Raw genomic sequence first — 21,247 nt, forward strand, 5'->3', positions numbered from 1 at the left:
CCCCACCGCCACCACCACTGCCGGAGAGAGGCAGTGGAAATGTCTGGCTTTACTAGTAGCAGGTTCTCTCTGGGGTAAAAGAACAGCCAATAGGATAGCGGGTGCAGCTCAGTTAGGCCATTAGCATCTGGATCGAGGATCCCATTCTCAACCAACTGGCTTTGCTTATTTAACTGATGGCAGCTGTCCTCACGGGAAATGGTGACTGTGTTCAACTCCAGTGGGGCAGCCAGTGGGGCAGCCTCACAAGGTGATAATGGGTTTGTACATAGTTATTTATTACAAAACACTTTGCCACTCTTATTTAATTGGCATTCTGTTGATGTGTTAACAATTCCAAATAAGGGCAAGAGCCGGTACCTAGCAAGCCAGCAGCCACAGGGTTGGAAAGATAGCTGGCTGGCAGGCACGGGCCAGAACCCAAGCCCGCAGAGAGGCCGCGGTGGGCGGTGGAGGCCAGGGAGGCCCTGTGGTTCCCTTCTTCTCGAGAATAAGGGCTAGAACTTGGAGGGCCGCCTTTCTTTTTTGTTTTAAGTGAAAAGCAATCAAGTGGAGAGTTCTTTTTTTCAACCCTTAGGGAATTTTTTTTTCTCTTCTCACTTGAATGAAAACAGAACAAAGGCCTAAATGTGGAGATGGAGGGGGGACAAGCAGTCATCAAGACGGTTCCTTCTTGTTTTCAAAACCTTCTTGGACTCCCCAAGCTCATCTCTGCCAAGAGCTGTGTGGCGAAGGTCTTCATACTGGGGTGTGCACGCTCGCTGGGACTTCTTGTGTGCTGCGGGTTTCAAGAATATGCATTTCTAGGTCCTCCACACGAGAATGCTCTATTCTGGCGTTCTTTGGGATCTCCCCTCCCACTTGCCCTTTCTCACTGGCACAGATTCCAAGTGACAGAAGGAGACCAGGCTCCTTCCCGCCTCTATGACTTCAGTGCCCTGCTCCAGAGTGTAAAATCCCCTGGGATCCCGCTCAGAAACGGGTTCTACTAATAATCATTACAACGGCAACTCAACATAAGTTATTTTAACATTTAAAGCCTGTGGTCAAAGGAAATTTTTTAAAAAGTCTTATACATATTCATCTATTTCAGAGCTGCATGCTGATCAACGACAGACTTTTAGGGGAAAAAAAAGACATAATAACATTCTGTGGGGGAGGGAGAGGGTGGAGAAGAGAATGACAGAGAATCCCTCACCTTCAAAGAATTTTCATGCATTTTTAAAATGGATAATGGTGGAAATCACTTTGCTACAGCAGATTCTACTGGATACCTTTAAAAAGTGATGTCACTGCTCGGTTTCAAAATATTACCCACTATGTTAACACATGAACTATTTCAGATGTTTCTGTAACGTAGAAGGGCACACAGGTTTTCAGATTTCCTTGAGGGGCAGTGAGACAAGTTTGTAGACCACTACCTGCGGAATCCATAAAGGCAGATGGAGTGGGATGGACCGAGGTCAGTTCTGCTGTCCCTGGTGGTGGTGACCCTACTAAGTCTTCCCAGGGCCCAGCTCACTGAGCTTCCTGCAGGCTGGGCTGGAAGGGACCGGTGGCCTTGGCCCGTCCTCATCAGTTCTGAGGGAACAGCACCTCAAATACTTGGCCCAAGTGGCTACCTCACTTACTTGGTCCAGGGTGAGTCTCTTTGGCAATGACCAGGCCCTGAATCCCAGGGCAGGGGTGTCCACTTGACTTAGGATGTGGAAGGTCAGCCCGCCTCTCAGACTCTGGTGGCAGGACCAGGCAGCGAGCCTGCTCACCTGTACACGGTGTTCTCCCGGTGGAGGTCTTCTAAGCCGCAGAGAATCTCTGCCGCGTAAAACAAGGCTCGCTCCTCGTCAAAGCCAGGGTTACCCATGTTGTAGATGTGGAACTTCAGGTCACCCCCGTTCATGATGGTCAGAACCAAGCAGAGCGCGTCCTTGGTCTCGTAGGCATAGGCCAGGTTGACCTGGGAGCACAAGACAGCACCATGGTGAGGGTCCGGCGACTGCCATCCACTACCACTCTTCTTCCTCAGAGTCCTTGAGGCTGGGAAGGGAGGGCTGGCGTGGGGTCCTCCACGGCTTCATGCTGCTGCCCTGCACCCAGACAGCCTCATGGCACCTCTGCCCACTGCCCATTGGCTGACGAAGGACTTGTACCTTCTGATACCTGGTTCTAGGTGAGGAGGCAAAGTGGGGAGAGCAGGCCAATATGCTGCCCTTTTAGGAAGCCTGTGTGTTTACATGTGCATGCTTCATTTGGTTAAGACTATGGGTTGCTTTGCTGGACAGTCCAGGAAAGCAGAGCCCAGAGGCCCTTCGGGCTGGGGTCTTATTACTGCAGGGATGCTGGGAGTGTGGTGCGGAGCTGGCCAGCAGGACTCTGTAAAGGAAACACAGTTTGGCAAAGACTGTCTCCTCTTGCATGCAGGACACGTCTGGTCAAAGGGACCATTAAGAGGGAGGACCTAGTTCCTTGTTGGTGGAGACCAGCTGCTCAGGATGGACAGAGGCCACGGGCTATGGGAGAGGCAGCAGGGCTGGGTCTGAGGCAAAGGCCACTGGGTGGTACTTGTCCTTCTCCACTTAGGAAGCCAGCCCAGATGAAATCTGCTCACCACGGAGCAGGCTGGGGACAAGCTGGCCATAAACTTGGATGCAAAGTCCAGGAACAAGGGGAGTTATTTCTGAGGAAAGCAAACAGAACGGGAGCTGAGCGCAAGGGCTCTGGGGACTGTGCTCAGTGCCAGCTGCCGAGCTGGCTCACCCTCTTGCACCTGCCCATGGTCACCAAGGAGGGGCTCCTGGAGGGCGCTGAGGGAACTCCCTGCCAGGGGCAGTGGACAGGGCACAGCTGAGGGTGGTCCATGCCCTGAAAGATGGGCCACCACATTTATCAGACACACAGCCCTTTCCTCTCAGGTAGCACCCGCCATCACCAGCCCGACAAGAGCCAGTACTGCCTCTTCATTAAATGATGAGGGTTCCACTGGCAACATCCAGGCATGACCTATGGTCCTCCCTGAAGGGGGCTGACAGCTCAGAGGAAGGTTCTGGACTCAAAAAGGCCTATGGTTAAAATGATGGCTGGCGTTAGCTTCTAGCCCAGCCGCATCACACTCCCCAGGATGGGGCTGGTGGCTGGGGGCAGCCTAAGATGAGACCCAGAGGTGCACACCCCTGCCCCCTTGGAGGGTCACCTGATAAAACCACACCCTCTGGGTACTGATGAAAGTGCTAGGTTGATGGCATCTCTGGCTCTCACACACAGCTGGTGGGCGTTTAACCGGCACAATCTTCACAGAGAGCCTCTTGGGAACTGCTACCAAAGGGAAAATGCACACGCCCTCTGCCACCATAATTCCTCCACCAGAAATCCATCATCCTACGGACACATTCACGGAAATGCGCCAAAAGGATGGTCAAGGGTGGACACGGCAGCCTTGTTTGCAGTGGCTTAAAAACCAGAAATGATCTGTACCCATGGGGCTGGCTGCACAGATTATGGGTTATCTCCTTGCTGGACGGGGGCAGGGAAGGGTTCACAGCGTAAAAAAAAGAGGTACAGCTATAGGTGTGGCCACAGGAGAAGATTTACAATTTAAGGGGAAAGCCCTGCAGCCTAAGATGTCTGGTAGGACTCCACTGGTCAAAAATATTAAAGCCTCTGCATGAATCAGACCTGTTGGGACGGTTACCTGAAGAGGGAGGCTTTTATTCGTACTCTGTACCTCCCTGTGCTGTATGGGTTTTACCTTGTACAGGTGTTTGATAGTGACATGTGGCAGAGGGACTGATTGCTGATTGAACACCCGCGTCCTCTTCCATGTTTCCCTGCAGCTGGCTTAGACCTGGCAGTGACTTGTTCTGGCCCATGGACTGTGGGCAGAGTGGGGGGCATCCCCATGGTGGAGGCAGTAAGGGTCCCTGGGCACATCCCCCAGCATATACTTTTAAGACTCCAGGTGAAGCACATGTAAGACGGAGAAGGGTGGTGGGATCTGGTTGGATTCCACGTGCGTGACAATGGTCTTTGTTGTGTCTGGCTACCTTGAATTGGAGGGTATTTTGTTACTGCAGCAGAGCCTGGGCGAGACATGGTAACACAATGAACCTCTCCAGGACACTGACTCTCAGGTCTCCCCGTGGTGAAACCAGCCTATGAGGATCTGTGGAAACAAAGCTCCTTGGCTGGGCCCAGAGTGGGTGCTTCTATCCACTGGGGAGTTTGCAAGGTGCTTCTAGAGAACAGAGGCCTTGGTCCCACACAGAGGGGAGCCAGCCTAGTTTGAGGGATGGATGGAAAGCCCAGCTGCCTTTCTGCTGCTTAATCCTCTCACTGCGCTCCACTTCCCTGGGGGATGGGGACCCGGCACACTGGACGACCACCCCTTTCCCGAGGGACGGAAGCCCTGCTCACCAGGACCAGGAGGGTGGCCCGTCATTGGGCCCTGGCCACTCACCACAAACTGGCTGTTGACCTTCTCCAGGATCTGCTTCTCGTTAAGTGCCATGGATTCCCCTTTCCTCTTTTTGATCCTCTTCTTCTCCAAGCGTTTGCAGGCATACATTTTCCCCGTGGCTCGAACCTGGCAGGCACAGACCTGAGGTGCAAGAGAGAGGCCAAAGGTACGGAACAGGTGAAGGGCTGCCCAGGGTCCTCTGAGGCCAGGATGCTGGGAACCAATGTGCCAGAGCCTGGCCCAAGGGTGCTTCCAGTCCCGGGACCGGAGGAAGCCTGGACTCAGACCACTGCTGCCCCGGACCCTGCCTTCAAGAGCTGACCTCAGTGCCCCTTGCTTCTGTCCCTCTTCCCTTAGGTCTTTCCTAGCTTTTCAAGATATGTGACCAACTACGCCGAGATTAGATGACCAGCGGAGGGCTAAAGTGCTGGCCTTCTCTCAGAGGCAACTAGAGTTTCTCCATCCCCAGCTTCCACCCAGATGCAGCCGTTGCTAACTGGGGACTTCCAAACACCAGCTGCTGGTAAGAGAGGTTTGTTTTCGTGTCAGACCCCCAACAGCCCTGACTTTATCATTCAGCAGAATGGGAGCCAGGGCATGTGGGTTCTCGTCTTTTCGCTGCCACCTCTTTTCAGTTGTGTGACCTTGGCTGGGTCATTCCAACCCTCAGCTTTCTTCCTCCCTAAAATGGGAATAACAAGGCTTGCCTCGCAGACCGGGAAGATCAGATAAAGGACAGCAGCACATGTTAACGGCATCATGTGGCCAAAAGATGCTTGGGCCCCTCGTGCCCTCCACCTCCCTCCAAAGATAGCCAAGAACACCCGTTTCTCCCCTCCTGATGCAAACCCGGACTGAGGCTGGCTCCAGGAGCACCTCCATCCCACCAGCCTCCTTTCCCACCTGAGCGGAGCCTCTCCCAGGCCCCACGCCTCACCCTCCCTCTCCGCCAGGGGGCGCAGGGTGCCCGAGGCGCACAGAAGGGACCGAGACCGTGGGAGTACAGAATTCCCACCTGAAGACACGGATGTTCACTCACCTCCCCAAAGCCCCCTTTGCCTAGTACTCGGTACTGCCTGAAAGTGTTTTTGGTTACCGGTTGCCTGGAAAAAAACAAGAATCCAACATTGGTCTCATGGTGTTGACATGCAGACTCCGCACGAAACAGACAGCAGCACAGCATGCCCTCCAAACCAAGCCTGGGACCCTCAAGGACTTGCCCTGGGGCTGGGTGTTCAAATCCCCGGCCACCCGCGCTCGGCCCTTTGCAGCTTGGGACACGAGCAGTCCCCTGGCTGGCTGGCTTGGAGGGAAGAGCAGGGGACTGAAGCTGTCACGCACCTTCTCTCCCAGATGGAAGTCAGGTGTCGAAGCTTAGGAAGAAGCCGCGCCCTCTGCAGGGAGAAGGGAGGGGCCCGGGAGCCTCGGGTTCGGTGTCCCAGGGAGGACGCAGCACCCCTCCCGCACCTGCACCTCTGGTCGGCCCGCCCACCTCCGTCCCTAGGGAGAAAGGCTGCCAGCCATCCTTTACCAGGCACCTCCGCCCTTCCACCACCCAGGGCCCCGTTAGCAACCCCCCCCCCCCCCCCCCCCCCCGGCTCCACAACACTAGGAGATCCCGTCTGCCCAAAGCGGTATTTATGAAGTAACCATTGCTTTGTATCTCCCGGCCTCCCATTTTAATTAGCTAAAGCCGTTTATAATGTCTAATCAGACAGATCCTCTGATCATGAGGCAAGGGTGGGACTTCCCGGAGTAAATAAACAAACAGTCATCTAAAATTGCCTCGAGGAACTCCACGGTGCAGACAGCTTGGGCTTTTTCATCACAGGCCTGTTTGGTTAAAAATGATCCGCTTCCCTCACCCCCCAGCTTCTTTGAGGTGTAACTGAGTGGTATCCAGCGTGACGCTTTGCTACACGTCCACACCGGGAAATGATCGCCACAACCAAGCTAACTCTCTATCACCTCCCGTCGTTATTAGCATTTTGCCTCTTGCCCTCTCTCTTCCCGGTAAGAACACTTAAGATCTACCCTCTTGGCCAACTGCAAGCATGCGACACAGTACTGTGAACTAGTCCCATCAATCACTACGTCAGCTCTCCAGACCTTATTTATCTTGCAGAACCCACTGGAACCTTACATCCCTTGACCTGCCTCTCCTTACATCCTCCACCCCTCCAGCCCCTGGCAGCTGCCCATCCACTCTCTGCTCCTATGACTGGGACATTATCTTAGAGTCCCTGTCTAAGTCAGATCATGCAGTCTGTCTGTGTCTGGCTTATTTCACTTAGCATAGACGTCCTCCAGGTTCCTCCGTGTTATCACAAACGGCAGGATTTCCTGCCTTTTTAAGGCTGAATAATATTCCATTGTGTGTACCTCCCACACTCGTTGCAGCATTAGTCACAAGGGCTAAGAGATGGAGACACCTAAGTGTCCTGGGACCATGAATGGATAAACAACAATCCGCTTTTAGGATGTCACACGTAGCTCTTGGACCTCCAGGACTCTTTCTGAGCATCCCCCACCCCACCCCAGAGGCCTGACCAGGGCCCACACTGGAGTGTGACTGAACTGGCCCACATACTCGGGGCAGCTGGAGAAAGACCAGTGAGTCTCTGGTCACCCCGCAGCTCCTGAATGAACCTTCTGTCGCAACCTTTCTTGCTGCTGGGTCCTCTCTCAGGACAGCCCCGAACACCCCCCGCCCCCAGCCCGGGCTCTCTCCAGCTTGCCCATCTCTGGAGTTCACGTGCCCGGACTCACTCTGTCTCTGTTTCTTCAGGAGGGGGGCCCGGCTCCCTGATTATCTCCCCGCTGGGAGCACAGGGCCACCCTCCGCAGGACTCTCCACGGCCCCGTGTCCTGCACACGAGCGGCTGGGCTGCAGCGAAGCCTGCCGTGCGGCTGCCTCCGCCGTGCGGCCCCGGGAAGCGTTTCTACAGCTGCCCTCGAAACCACATGAAGGCGCCCGGGCCTAACAGTTTACGATACATGGAGAACAAACAGCCGGTCGGCATTACCACAGAGCTCCTCTGCTAGGGGAAATGAGGGTAATACAGTCTCCGAGGAATTTCTCGGTTAACCTTGGGAGGGAGAAAATCCCTTTAATATTTCAACAGTACAGCACGAACAGGCCATGATCTTGTTAGCAAGGGAAAAAAAAAGGAAAGGAAAGGAAAGGAAAGGGAGGAAGCGGGGTGCTGTCAGTTATTTAGGGGCATTTCTAGGCCAGGGTCCTGCCCTAGTGGCTTCCACACTTAATGCCCACGAAAGGGCCTAACTTCTTCGCAGTCAACACATGGATTTAAAAAGGCTGTTTCTCCATTTCAAGTGTTCAGTACAGACAAGTAAGATCAAAACCAGTGGCCACAGCTAAGGATTCTACGAGAACAGAGTGCTGGGTGGAATAAGGGTGAAGGACTTGATCGAAGGACCGTGGGTTCGGGTTCTGGCCTTGCCAGGTCCTTGCTGTGTGGCCCAGGGCCGATCCATCAACCTCTCTGAGCCTTCAATAAAACATATCTTCCGTAAAAGGATATTGAAAGGCATTTGCATCCCAAGGCTCTTTGTAAGCTGCTGTGTGTCAGATGTCACTATTAGAATTCTAAGAATAAAGGACACATCCCCTCTGGGGGTCTTTATGCTAACAGTCCCCATTGCCTGAAGCGCCTGGCCCAAGCACTAAAGTAATTCTCACACGGTAAGCCTTGGTTGGTGGGACTGTCCCCATTGTGCAGGTGAGCATGCTTAGGCTCAGAGGGGGAATGAGTTGCCCAAGGTCATGATGGTAAGTGATGGCCCTGGAGCTGGCAATCCCAGGCTGCCCGCTGCAGAGCTCACATGGAGGGTCTCAACCCCAGGAAGGTGGGCATGGATCAGGTTGTGTGGCACACAGCCCAGGGCTCTGGGGCAGTGCGGGAGGGTGGTGATGAATACGTCCCCACCAGACTGTCTGTCCTGTGATCACCAGAAACACGGGGGCCAGCCGTTCCTTCCCATACCAGACGCTTAAGGGCGACGCCGATGATCTCACTGACAGCCACAACTGGATCCAGCACTGGACTTCCTGGGGCCAGATGGCTGACCTTTCTTGAGCACTTGCCTTATTATACGCATGTACTACACTTACCTCACCTCGTCCACACCCAAGCCCTACAGAGGCAGGCACTATTATTATTCCCATCTCGCAGATAAGTTAACTGAGGTAAGGAGGGGTGAGCAGCCCTTCCCGAGGTCCCTCTGGAGAAGGCAGAGGTGGGACTCAGACCCAGGCTGTGGACGGACTCCAGGGCCCTGAGTGGGATGTCTGCACTGACCCCTCACTTCTCTGGCTCTCCCAGAGCCATGACGTACATGAGTGAGGTGGCTAGTGGTGGCCAGTGACCACAGAGAAGACGGTCTCCTGCTCAACTGTCATTCCCACCAGTGGGAGTGGAGAGAAATGTCTCCCTAGTGGTACAGAGCAGGGTGTTCTCCTCTGGGCCTCCTGACATGACCAGGGAAGGGTCATGGATGGGGCTTTTAGGGCGTCCCCGTCCTGTAGCTTCCTAAGCATCTGCAGGGCACCAGGCCAGCAAAAGTGGTGACAGGGAGAAGCAAGATGGCTCCTTGCTTTGCCCAGAGGGCGCCCAGATGCCTGAGAGTGCCAGGCCTCAGACACAGGGAAGAGGATGCTCCTGCCCTTGTCTAGCAGCTGAGCCCAACGTGGATTTAACGCAGGCATTCCCCTTGTCTGCAAATCCTGGAACGGTGTGGCGAGCAGAGCCTGGTGCTGGGGGTCCTGGACCAGGGGTCCCCTAGGCTACACTGCTGGCCTGCTGTGTGACCAGGCAAGCCACCATGGCTCTCCTTCCTCATCTGTCACACGGAGGCTGTATCTGTCAGGCCAAGTCACTGCCGTGTCTGAGAGCACTTGGCAGAGAAAAGGTAGCAAAGCATGAAGCGATGCTCAGTTTTACCCAGTATTGGAGATGAAAAGATAAATAAGAAGGAAACCCTGCTGCTCACACACTGGACAGGAAAACACAAGAACAGTGTCGATGAGGCTGAGGGGAAGCAGACACTGGGGCACTGCCAGGAGTGGAAATGGGGGACAGCTGTTTGGGAGGGCAACTTAGTGGTGCCTCACTGTTTAAAACCGGTGCTTTCTGATCCAGAAATTCCGCTGCTAGGGATTTCTATGGATGTACTTGAGAAAGTACGTGAAGATATATGTACAAAGCTATTAGTTATTTAAGGAAGATTGTACACAAAATTGAGAGCAACCTCCACGTCCATCAACAGGGGATTGAGCTAAATCAGGGATTTGCAACTCATTCAAAGAATATGACAGTTCCTTATTTGCTGGCAGAGGGGGAATGTGGTTCACAAAAGCAGTGAACCAAAAAAAGCAAGAGTAAGTAATATGTATTTATGAGTATGTGAACCTGCATATACACATATATATGTATAAGCACAGAGCATTTCTAGAAGAATAGCCAAGAACTTAATCAATAGGAGCAGGGTGGCTAATTTTATGTGAACCATGGACCCATGGAGGTAACTGATTTTTATGAGTACTCAGGTGGCAAACCTGTACCCCCTCCCCCTGCCACATACACACATTGGTACACACCTGTAGGTGGGCTGTGCCAGGGGAGCACTCACCTTTCCAACCACTTCCACTGGAGAAAGCGATCAAAATACATACTGTCCAGATACTCATGGAAGGGCTCTCCCTTCAGGTAGTCGTGGACAGACCTGGCTCAGAAGGAACAAACAAACATTTTAAAATCCTGATCTTAAGAGCAGAGCCATATGTATATATCCAGCAGGTTTACCACTGGCCTCAGAAACCCATCATCCTTCCGAAGTGACTGGCTGATTGTGTGAGCGCTTACTGGGTACCTGCATGGCTCTAGGCCTGGGGTAGAGCTGTGAGCATGAGGTTGGTGGTGTGATATGGGACAACCGGTAAGTAACAAACATCGGATAAATGCCTGCAGAACCATGTTATCATGAGTGAGGGTTAAATGAGGTCTCTGGGGGGACTTAGGTCTCTCTCTCTCTCTCTCTTTCTCAAGAAAGTACTCTTGAGATGCAGTGAAGACAGAAGAATACTTAACTGGGTACAGGGGTATGTATGTGGGGGGTGGGCAGAGCAGGGAAGTAGCCCCTGAGCAACCAGGCTCTGGATTGGGTCCAGGACCAGTGAAGCCACTAGGAGATTCCTATCCCCACAGCAGAATTCATGTGTCACCTGCTGTGGGCCAGGCCCGCAGGGTTCTGAACCTGGCTATAGGCAGGGATGGGTTCCTTCCCTTTAAAAAGTGGCGATGCTGACCAATATGGCCCAGGCACTTGGGACCTGTGGATGGGGGGTGGGGAGAGGGAGTGGCATGTACAGTGGAGGCATGTTGGACGCTGTGTCCTGCCAAACATGAGAGCCAGGACCAGTGCCAGGATGTCTACTCCCTCAGAGTCAGTGATAGCCCAGGGGCCTAACCTGCTGTCAGATCTGAACCTCAGCCAGCTCTAAGAGGACAGCAACCAGGTTTGTTTCTGCTTTGGGCGGGGGGGTGGGGGGGTGGGAGGGGGGGAGGCGTGTCTCTCCCTGGCACCTAGCAGGGCTTGGCCCCAAGTTGGTCCGCTCTAAACATCTGTTCTCGTCATGGGGCTCCCAGCTCTTCCCACAGGGCACAGGGGCACTGGTTTTCACGTCTTCCCCGCCTGGCTGTTAAGCTCCATGAAAGCCGAGACTGTGTTCTTGCTCACTGTGGTACCCTCCAGCACCTACCACTGTGCCAGGCACACAGCAGGTGCCCAGCTGTCTGTGGTGCAGAGGCTGAACAAGGGCACACAGCAAGCCCCAGACTCATCCAGCCGTGTGGGGCAATCAGGTTCTAAAAGGTTTTTGTGTGCATGCATCCGTCAGCTTACGGGGAATGGTACCTGTGCGGGCACATGCACGTGTGTGTGCCTAGTGGCTCACGCCTTCACAGTATATGTTCGAGGGACAGGTGGGGGCTTAACTGGTGTCCAGCCAGCAGCACATCCACCAACTGGTCTCATATTCCATTAGGATCACTGTACGGCCTGCAGACAAGGCAATGGGATGTGGCTGAGAGGCAGCCCCGCAGCCCCCTTCCTGCAGCAGTGCTACTCGTCTCTGGCTGGTGGCAGCAGTGGGAGCTGGGGGCCTGGGAAGGGCTCCCAAACCACCCAGACAGGGTCAAGTTTTTGCACATTCCTCTGTCTCAACAGCCTGGAGAGCCACTTGCTTTCAACACCCTTTGAGGCAGATGTTTTCTTTGGACTTGGCACTTTGGTATCTTTTCCCTTCCTAAGAAGTATACAAACAGCTGGGTGGCTTGGCTGGGGCCCCCGGGCACGGAAGACCTGCCCTGGTGCCCGGCGCTCCAGGTGGAGGGCAGGGGCAGCCTCTCTCCGGAGCCTCTGTGGCTGCGGAGGGGAAGGGCCTGAGGCCGGGCCCGGACAGGGAGGAGCACTTACTGCGCACAGGCAGAGAAGAGTTCCTTGGAGGGCCTCTGCAGGAGCTTCTTCTCCGTCTGGGAGACCAGGTCCTGGCCAACCTGGGCAACGAAAACGGGGGACTGGAAGAATAGAAGAGGACTGTCAGTGGGGGGCCAATGTGGGGCACCACCTCTCCCTCCTGCCCCCTCCAGGCCCTGGGCCCCAGGCCGCGTTCAGAGGTGCGCAGAGGTGGCTGAGCCAGAAGGCAGCAAACAAGACCAGACTTAGGGCTGCATTTCTGGCTTGGCCATATCCAGTCTATGCGACCTCATGGAGGTCACTTGGTTCTTCTAAGCCTTGCTGCCCTCATCTGCAGCACTGAGAACCATGTCACTGTGTCCTGGGCTTGTGGTCAGGCCCAAACAAGATGAGTGCATGGAGCTGCACAATGTGGACTGGTTGGTCAGCCAGCCCCCCGGGGAGCCTGCAGATGCCCCTTCCCGTGCTTGGCCTGTCTGCTCAGAGGGCAAGGAGAACACCTGCCTAGCCTCCAGGTCTTGCACGAAAGGGTCTGGAAGGGGCAGAAGGGCCAGCAAAAGGACAGCTCAGCAGCAAGGAAGGGGTGCTCAGTGGGCACAGCTTTCACTGACAGATGGGATCGAGGCCCAGATCTGCTACTTGCAGCTGTGGCACCTTGGTCTGGACTCAGCCCCCTGTTACCAGGAAGATATTCAGGAATAACAGTCTCTCCCAGAGAGCATCAGTGAAACCTTTGGGTCAGGCATGTGGCCCAGACCGTGGCACTTGGTAGAGGCGTGCAGTGAACATCATTACTGTCATTTCCTTCTTTATTGCGAAGCTGCGGCGTGGGTGTTTCAAGCTTGAAAGGACGGTTCAGAGAGTTTCTGAGTCCTGCCCAGGAGCAGCACCTCTCGGAAGGCCACCTCTAGGAAGGTGCTGGGACCCCCAGAAGCCAGCTCACCTGCCCCCTTCCTCCGATCATTCACCCTCCACCACCAGCTGGGCCACCAGGTGGGTTTTTAATAAATTATAGGGCTGAGTACATTGCCAGCAGTGGGCTCAGAGAGATGGGATGTAGATGTATCATTCTCCTCCAAAGATGCTGAAATCTGAAAGGCTTGCTTTTTTTCCTTTCAGCTACTGAGATGGGACTATGGAGCGGATTTCCCTGCTAAGCCCACTGGGTGTCGTCTGTGGTGGTGGCGGGGGCACCTGCAGCAGCAAGACCCCAGTGAATGAAATCGGTGGCTCACTTTCTATTCATCATGGTTCTGAAAGCCTGAGCGTTCCTGAGTTCCTTCCTTCTTTCTTCTCTTAGGCTCTGTCCCCCCTGGATTGGGCCTCAGGGGCAGCCAGGGTGAAGGTAAATGCCACTGGCTCACCCAATTATGCCACACAACAGGCTTGTTGACCATCACCAACCCTAGGTGGTGGTGGCTCCCTTCCACCCTCTGTGCCTCCCTCCACATACTAAAAACCTTGATGAGAGAGACTGCAGAAGAGCAACCTGTGGAGCACCGACTTCTGAGCAACTGACCCTCCTTTTGTAGAGATACTTGACGTTGCAGAAGAAGCCCCAGACCAAGAAACTGGAGCCCCCGAGCACTGATCCACCTTCTGGGGCCATTGGGTGCCTCCATCTCCCCCTCTGTTACACAAAGAAGCTGCTGCAGAGATGCCCTGCAGATCCTCCCAGAACTGATGGTTGGGGGCTTTGCTTCTAAGACTTGGGGGACTTTCTTAGGAATTCTGACAGCTGAATCTCTTGGAGATCAGTGACTCTGGACTACTTTAGAGCAACCTAATACTAGAACAAACCTGGCCGTGGGCAAATTTGCTTCACGAGAGCGGACGGCCACGCTACCTTGGTTTGAAGGGCCCAGTGCCTGGCCCAGAACTGCTGCCCACTGTACGTATGTTAAGGAGTGACATGAGACAATGTGTTGAGCCAGGATGTGACTTGAATCTGGGAGGAGTCAGCAAAGACCAAACAGAGATGCTGGGTGGGGAGGTTGTGGGAAGAAATCCCCACTTCTCGGACCTCAGAAGAGGCACCTGGGTTGCTCACCTGTATGCACTCAGTTGCACGACTGTTTTGTCATCAGACTCCACCCACCCAAAGTGGGCCAAACCTGGTGCTAGGCACATCGAGGGGGTGTTAAAGGTGAAGCCCATGTGGCCTGACTCCCAAGCACTTTTTCTCCAGTAAGACAGGAAGTACAGAAATCAGGTAACATCCTAATGGGAAGTTCTCTGGCCTCTCGAGGCTATATGTGGTGATGTATGAAAGGGGCCCACTGAAACTCGGTGGCTCTCAAAACCCCCTGCCCCTTTTTTTTGTAACCAGCAAACTTTTTTCCTCCTCCAAATGGAATTTATCTATAGACTATTTAAAACCAATGGGTAGCACTAATTTGCCTCTGCTAAAGGCCAACTATGGTCAGGCATTGTGAGAAATATTTTATATGCATCATTTCATCTAATCTTCATCATGGCTCCACAAGGTAAATACTATTATAATGCTCATCTCACAGATGAGGAAACAAGTCCAGAAAGGTTCAGTCATTTGTCCGAGGTCACCCAGCCAGTAAGGGGATGTGAACACAGGTGGGGTGGGTGGGTCTGGAGGGAGTCTGGTTGAAGGTGGTGGGGTGTCTGGGCCACCTGTGCCCTTCTCACGCACTCCCTGTCTCCCAGGAGCCCCTCTGCCCCCAGGGTGAGCAGGGCAAGGTGCATCCCTCCAGCGGAGGCAGGAAGAACTGAAATGAAAGATGAAGCCGTTCAGGGCAATGAGCCTGATTCAGAGAAGGAAATCATTACAGGGCGGGGTCACCAGGGAAAGACCCTGGAGGACAGAGTCAGAGGCAAAGCAGAATTTGGGCTCAGACCTCCAGCCCTCCCGGGCCTTCCCACGGAGGACCATACTCTGCTTCCTCCTCAGGGGATGGGAGGGGCTGCCCAGGCTCTAGACAGGATCCAGCTATGTGCAGGGAGTCACACCACTCTCATTCTCTGGGGTGGGTTGGTGGGAGGGCTCTGGGGACGCTGCCCACGGTCAAAGCCCTAATAGGAGTTAATGAGTGGGTAATAGTGCGTTTGGTTTGACGACCATGGGTTTAAGCTCAGTCTCTGGCTCAACATGAAGAGATTAAGCGTTTCCAACCAAACCCCCTTTCAAGTGACTCCAGAGAGTAACGCCTCTGCCAGTACGGGAATAAGAAGCTGTTGGCCAGTTTAAGCTGGGAACTGAAACCCAAACTTGCCAGGAGGGTGAGAGGAACAACTGTCCAGGGGACGTTTGCAACTTGCATCAATGGAATTGGAAGGTATTGATCCTTTCCCTCGGGTTCAGAGAAGTCAGCTTCCAAGGGAGACCAATGAGGAAGGCTCTTCCTAGCCTGGGTGCGAGGTCTAATACATCGTGGAAGATAGTGTCCCCCGACACTGAGAGCCCTCTGGGCTCCGCACAACCACAGCCTGCTGCAATCCATCCCCTGCGGCTGGAAGGCAAAATTCCATGGCTTCAGATCTCATTCCAGGAAGCGAATCCCTTCTGGTCCCAGGAGGCCTGTGAGGTGGGCCAGGGAAAGGAGGGCTGTATCCTTGGGGCCAGGTGGGCTCTGGACAGGAGTGTCACCCCCACCGCAAGAAGGCTGAGGAGAGCCAGGAGAACTGTGGTTAGCACTGTGGCTCTTTCTAGCAGGAGCTGTCCCTCTGGGGTGAAGCAGAGGGTCAGGGTGGAGAGAAGGCTGGGGACCATCCTCTGTGTTAAAGACATCTCCCTAATTTCTAATCAAACAAAAAATGCCCCTATAGGCCCTTAGATATTGGCAGGGCTGAAAGCGGCCAGGAGAACAGGTCTCGGTGGAGGTCTCTGCTACAAATTCCCCTGGGGCCTAGGACCCTCTCAGGCCAGCAGTACTTTGAAGTGACACTTTATTTCTTTGGTCACCAGATGATCTCCTCAAGTAGTTCCAGACAGCAGGCCTTGACTTTTAATACCACAGTGTGAATTTAGGCACCATGTTTCCCTTGAAATATGTGGAATTAGCTCTCGGTGGGACCGAGAGGAGGGACCAAGTTTCTGTGCTGGAGGCCCCGCCATGAATACGTGGCCTTCTGATGGTCTGGGGCACGGAAGCTAACCAGCTGGCCAACCTCGATGTGCTCATATGCCCAGCCCGGCCAGACAGTCCACTCTGCTGACAGTGAAGAGGACCCCCAGATGCTCTTAAGGATTGCTCTATGACCAACTCCTGGGACAGCTTAAGACAACAACATGTACCTTGGGGACACGGCCTTGAGGACACAGCTCTGCCTGCTGGGGGCTGCTCTCTCCTCTTGAGCCAGACTGACAAGACACACCTTGGCTTCCTTGAGGAACTGCAGGCTGCAGGGAGCCCCTGCCTTGCCCCTGAGATCACAGCTGGAGCACGAATCTGCACCTGCTCCCCTCTTTGGCTAAGGCTCCTCTCCACCACTTCCCCCCAGAGCTGCTGGGGAGCAAAGGGGGCGTTTATCCACTGTCCGTGAGTGTGTGCCTTCACTCACAGGGGAAAGAACCTGCTCCACGTCCCTTCTCTGGAATGAGATGCTCACCTTAAATCCATCTCCTGTACCAGAGGAACTTGGGCCCTCACCTGGCTGGGGACAGGCAGCCGGCATTCGCAGCTGGTAGGACAGACAGCCCAGGCGAGCTGGGCTGTAACGCCCCCTCGGAATCTCTCAGAATATCTGCTCTTTTTTACCTCCTTCCTGGTGGCCCAGACTCACTCTCTGCTGTTCCTGATGCTAACGTCACAGGTGCTAGGGATACAGTAGCTCCTGCTGTCCATGTTACCAGCAGGCACGACTTTAGGCAGCAAGACATGGAGGCTGCACGGGTGTTTTTCTGGGCTCCACAGCACTGTGAGCAGAGTCCCTCATGCCACTTGGCACACAAGGAAGGAAGAAGTGGATGCAGCAGGGGGCAGTCGGCCCCTCTTCTCCCTTTTGTCCCTCCCTCCAACCCAGTACGTTCTCACGCTGCCCCCATTGCCTGCCTATGACCCTAAATTCTGACATGTGGCTGGTCTAAGCCAGACCCCTTTTGTCCTCCATTCCATCAAAAAACAGTAACCTCTGCAATACTCAGGCACAATATTGATGACCAGCAATGAATCGATGGCCTGGAGGCCTCAGGATTTCTAAAGAGAAGGTAACTAGCTGTAAAGCAGAGGATGGGGGCGTGGGAGGGGGGCGTAGAGATGGAGGTGGGGAGGGGGAGATCTGATTGGATGGAAGAGCCAACCTGCAAGGACTAGGCCTGAAGCTGTATTTATAACCCTCTGCATTCGCAGTGCATCGAGAGTGCCCACGTGCTTGGTCTGGTGACGTCCTGGCTAACTACCTACAGGGAGGCTCGAGCTGCCTCAGTGCCTCTTGGTGTGGCGATGGCTCAAGGCCCCACCCCTCCCGGGCTAGACCTGCAGCTTCCCAAGGGCCCTTCTGTGGGACCTGAAGCGGGACGATGCTGGGTATTTCAGGGACTGAGGCAGGAGGGAGGATGGCGGTGAGGAGGGCAGCAGCCTGGCCTGGGCAGCAAGCCACCCCATGATGCTTTACTCGGTTCTCAACCCAGGAAGCAGGTGCTGGTCGTCCACCCTGCCCAAGGCTCTGCCTCTCAGCTGCTCCGACGCCCACGATCACTGACTTCACAGCAGAGACTCAGGACAGGCGACAGTCCAAGGCCAGCTCTGCCCCCACAGGCCAGGCCACCCAGCCTCGGCCGGCCCGGCTCTACCCACAGGTGGCGCTATTGAGCCCCTCACCGCGCTTCACTGCGCACACCCCACAGGTGGCCCAGCCTCCCCGGCCTCGGAGTGAGGAGGCCAGATGGCACACCTGAAATAATTACCAAGTGATTCATCTCAGATCTGAGGAGCGCAGCCTTTGCAATAACACTTGAGGGGAAAAATGAGAAATCGGCCTGGGAGGGGAGGCAAGTGCTGGACCTTGGGGGAGACGTCGGATTTACACAGGTGGAGGAGGCCAGGGTGGCAAGGGCTAAGGCCAGGAGGCCGGTGAAAGCAGGGAGGGCGTGTGTAGAGAGAGAAGGACTCATCTAGAAGATGTTCAATAAGGAGGAACAGCTGACACGGCGAGCTGCCATTTCTGTGAGCCTGGTTCTCACGGACTGCTGAGTCGTTAGCCCAGGGGTGGCATCGTGAGGGCCCTGCTGCATCTGCCCCTGCGCCCCCGGGCACTGCTGTCTCCCTCTGCACTGTGATGATTGGCAGCAGGAAGGGGCGTTATGTCCCTTGTGAGTGAGGAACTCCACATGTCTGAAAACCTTGCTCCTGAAGCATCTCCTGGCTTCCAAGTCTCTTGTTGAAAGATGGCAGGCTGGAGGAGGGATCAGCTATACGTGGCTGGTGTCTCTGGAGGCACTAAAGGATGGAGGCATGGTTGGGCTGTGAAAGGCTCTTCAGAGCCACCTCCCACACCTCCTTAGTAGCCGTCAATAATCCTGAAATGCCCCTGGGGTCACCCTCAGAGCCTTCTGGAAACACATACCCTATACTTGTTCACAGATTCAGGACCTGAGGTGGAGCAGGAAGAAACAATCACAGAGGGCTCTTCCGTAAAGACCCATCAGGGCCCAGCTGGTTCAATCATTCATGGCACAGATGGGGTTCACTGAGACAAGGGGCCGAGAAGGAAGGGGACCCCTCCAAGGTCACACTGTGGCCCGTGGTACAGCCAGGGGTAATACTTGAAGGGGACCCATGGCAGGGCTGAGTGGATCTAAGTTGCCCTGGCCCTGAACCAGGTGTCCTTAGCCAATTCTAGGGAAGGACATAGCTTTGGTCTTGTTGGCCTCTTCAAATCCAGCTTGTCCCCACTCACAGATGAGACATGTATATACAGCAACCCTAAGCCCAGTAGCTCTCCCACCCACCCCTCTCCATCCCCACCTCAATGCCCTGCATTCAAGAATTCTCTTCTCTCACCCGCTACTACTTGGCCACCAAGGGAGTTTTTCCATACCACACAACACAGATGGTCTCCACTCCAAAGGACAAAGCCCACAGCCTTCTTGGCCCTGGTCCCAAATGCCCTTCTCAACCTGCTTCTCCCTTCTGCCTTCTGCTCATAGATGTTCATCCCATACTTGTCACTTCCTGGGAAGCTCTAGCTCTCCAGCTGCTGGACCTTTGCTCATTTGCTTGGAAGAAGCCCTTTCTGCCCCAAGGCATGTCCAAATTCCACTCAGTCTTCAGGACCCACTTCCAATACAACCTCATCCAAGTCAATTTTCTGAGCAGGTAAGACCTTCCACCCAATCCCATCTCCCAGCACAGGTGTCACCGTTACCATCACCATCACAGCCAATTCTTGAGCCCCTACTATATGTTAAGTCCTAGAAGCTTTACATGGGGTTGTCTTTTTTAATCCTCTAAAGGTAGATTTTAGTTATTATAATCTCCATTTTAGAGATACAGAAATAAACTCAGAGAAGTTAAGTAACCTGCCCAAAGTCACATAGCTAGCATGGGAGCAAAGACAGGATTGAAACCCAGGTAACCTGGTCAGAGAGCCTTATCCTTAAGCACCACCACGTCCTCCAAGAATGCCAGTCCTTCTCAGATCTCGTGAGGAGGATGTGACTTTGGTTTTGGAGGCTCATGGGGGCTGGATAACTAGATGAAATGAACTCTGCATGTTTGGGTAAACACTATTTGTATAGTGTTGTCGAACGTACCACACAAGCACGCACACACACGCGCGCACACACACACATGCAGGCTAATGGCCAACATATGCTTTGTTTCAACATATGAAAACATCCCACTGAGGGGCTCCATGCTCATTAGCAGCAGTTGCATCAGTGAACAAAAGGTCAGCCCAGGAGACCGTCCGCTCTATCTCCAGACGCAAGCACTTAGGGCTTAATGATGTGTATATTTTCATATGTGGGCAGCTGACATTCCCCATGTAAACTATTTGCAATTTCCCAATGTGGACAGACTCAGCTTTCAGGAAAAGCTGAGCGGGAAAAGGGGTTCTGGAGGGCCCCCTGCCTTCCCAAAAGGGCTGCTTAGAGGTTTGCCTGTTTGGCCCATACCAGGGTGGAGGCAGCTGTTTCTTGGGGGGCCACCTCCGTTTCCCATTTCTTTTCCAGGACAGGAACAGGGGAGGGACACTCCCATAGCCATACCCTGGCCACTCCTTGACCCTTCGCGAGGGGATCTGCGTCAGCCGCGGGAAGCCCTGCACACAGAGCCGCCAGGGCCTGGCTGTGGGCGGGGGCAGGCGTGGGACTCAGGACTCAGCAGGAGCCGAGGCCAGAGGTGGTTGTGGGTGCCTGGGAGGGGGGCCGGCCTGATAGTTAGTGAGTTTTCCACAAATTTATACTTCTGTTGTTCCCCAGAACAAGGCCATATGGCAGGGCTTGTTGATCCAGGGTTGCAGATGTGGAAACTGAGCTCTAGACAGCTCTTTGAAAGGCAGAAAAGTCATCTATTCTCATCTCCTCAGAACTGGGTATGATGCATGGTGAGCGGTTAGTACTCCATACATGCTCCTAGACAGAATAGTTAGTAAAAGGTAGACCTGAGATTCAAATCCAGGCCTGCCTAGCTCTAAAACTTGGGATCTCTCTGCTTTGCTGAAATGAACTGATGATGGCACACAGTAGGTGCTCAATGTATCTGCTGAATAAATGCGTGTGCATACATTCACAGTCATAGCAGGGAAGAAGGAAGTGGAGAGCATGGGTGTCTTGGCCATCAGAAGTACCCTCATGAGGTCATCTGGTCTACCCTAACTTCGTGACAACTGGGCCAGAGTTCTTTGGGACATTCTTAGCTACAACTGGCTGGAGTGGCTGTCTTAGGCATGAACTGGGGGCTGGAGGCTGGAGGCAGAGCCTGGAACTGCAGGGTTCCTCAGCCCATGTACAGCTGCTGGCTCTCTCCAGTTTCATTTCATCATATCCCCAGCCCTCCAATAAATTCCTTCAAGCAACTGGGAGTTAAGTATCTGCCACTTGCCACCAATAATCCAGACCAATTCACTACCTATAAAATTAGGAGCTAGGGCAGGTAGGTGACTAGGAGGACCTGCCAGATGGCACCCAAACCACCGGAGGCTTCCTCTCTCCTTGCTTTTTTCCTCCCCATCACCCCTCATGCTGGCTGGTTCTGAGTTCTGTGAACTAACTCAGCCCAGCCCGCCTGACTCTAGGGATGAGAACTGGGACTGGCAGGAGGTAGGCAAAGTAGGGCTCACTTCAACCCCCAATCCTGGCTTGAAATGAAACCTGCTTGTACA

The 21,247-nt window shown here is 54.1% G+C and overlaps 1 protein-coding gene across 5 annotated transcripts in view; it reads right to left on the reverse strand.

The window, feature by feature from the left end:
- The window catches only part of GRK5 (G protein-coupled receptor kinase 5), a 212,527-nt gene that overhangs the window by 16,339 nt on the left and 174,941 nt on the right, over window positions 1-21,247 (reverse strand). For 4 of the 5 annotated variants that reach the window (XM_072805119.1, XM_072805118.1, XM_072805120.1 and 1 more), the window contains 5 exons: window positions 11,951-12,051; window positions 10,106-10,198; window positions 5,493-5,556; window positions 4,454-4,594; window positions 1,767-1,957 (listed from right to left, as the gene is read on the reverse strand). In XM_072805119.1, the coding sequence (XP_072661220.1) occupies window positions 1,767-1,957; window positions 4,454-4,594; window positions 5,493-5,556; window positions 10,106-10,198; window positions 11,951-12,051 (590 nt within the window). Of the gene's footprint in view, window positions 1-1,766; window positions 1,958-4,453; window positions 4,595-5,492; window positions 5,557-5,794; window positions 5,816-10,105; window positions 10,199-11,950; window positions 12,052-21,247 lie in introns of those variants that run through there. The other variant, XM_072805122.1, reaches the window with a different exon arrangement.

This window comes from Canis lupus, chromosome 29 (genome assembly GCF_048164855.1).
Source record: "Canis lupus baileyi chromosome 29, mCanLup2.hap1, whole genome shotgun sequence".
Lineage (NCBI taxonomy): Eukaryota > Metazoa > Chordata > Mammalia > Carnivora > Canidae > Canis > Canis lupus.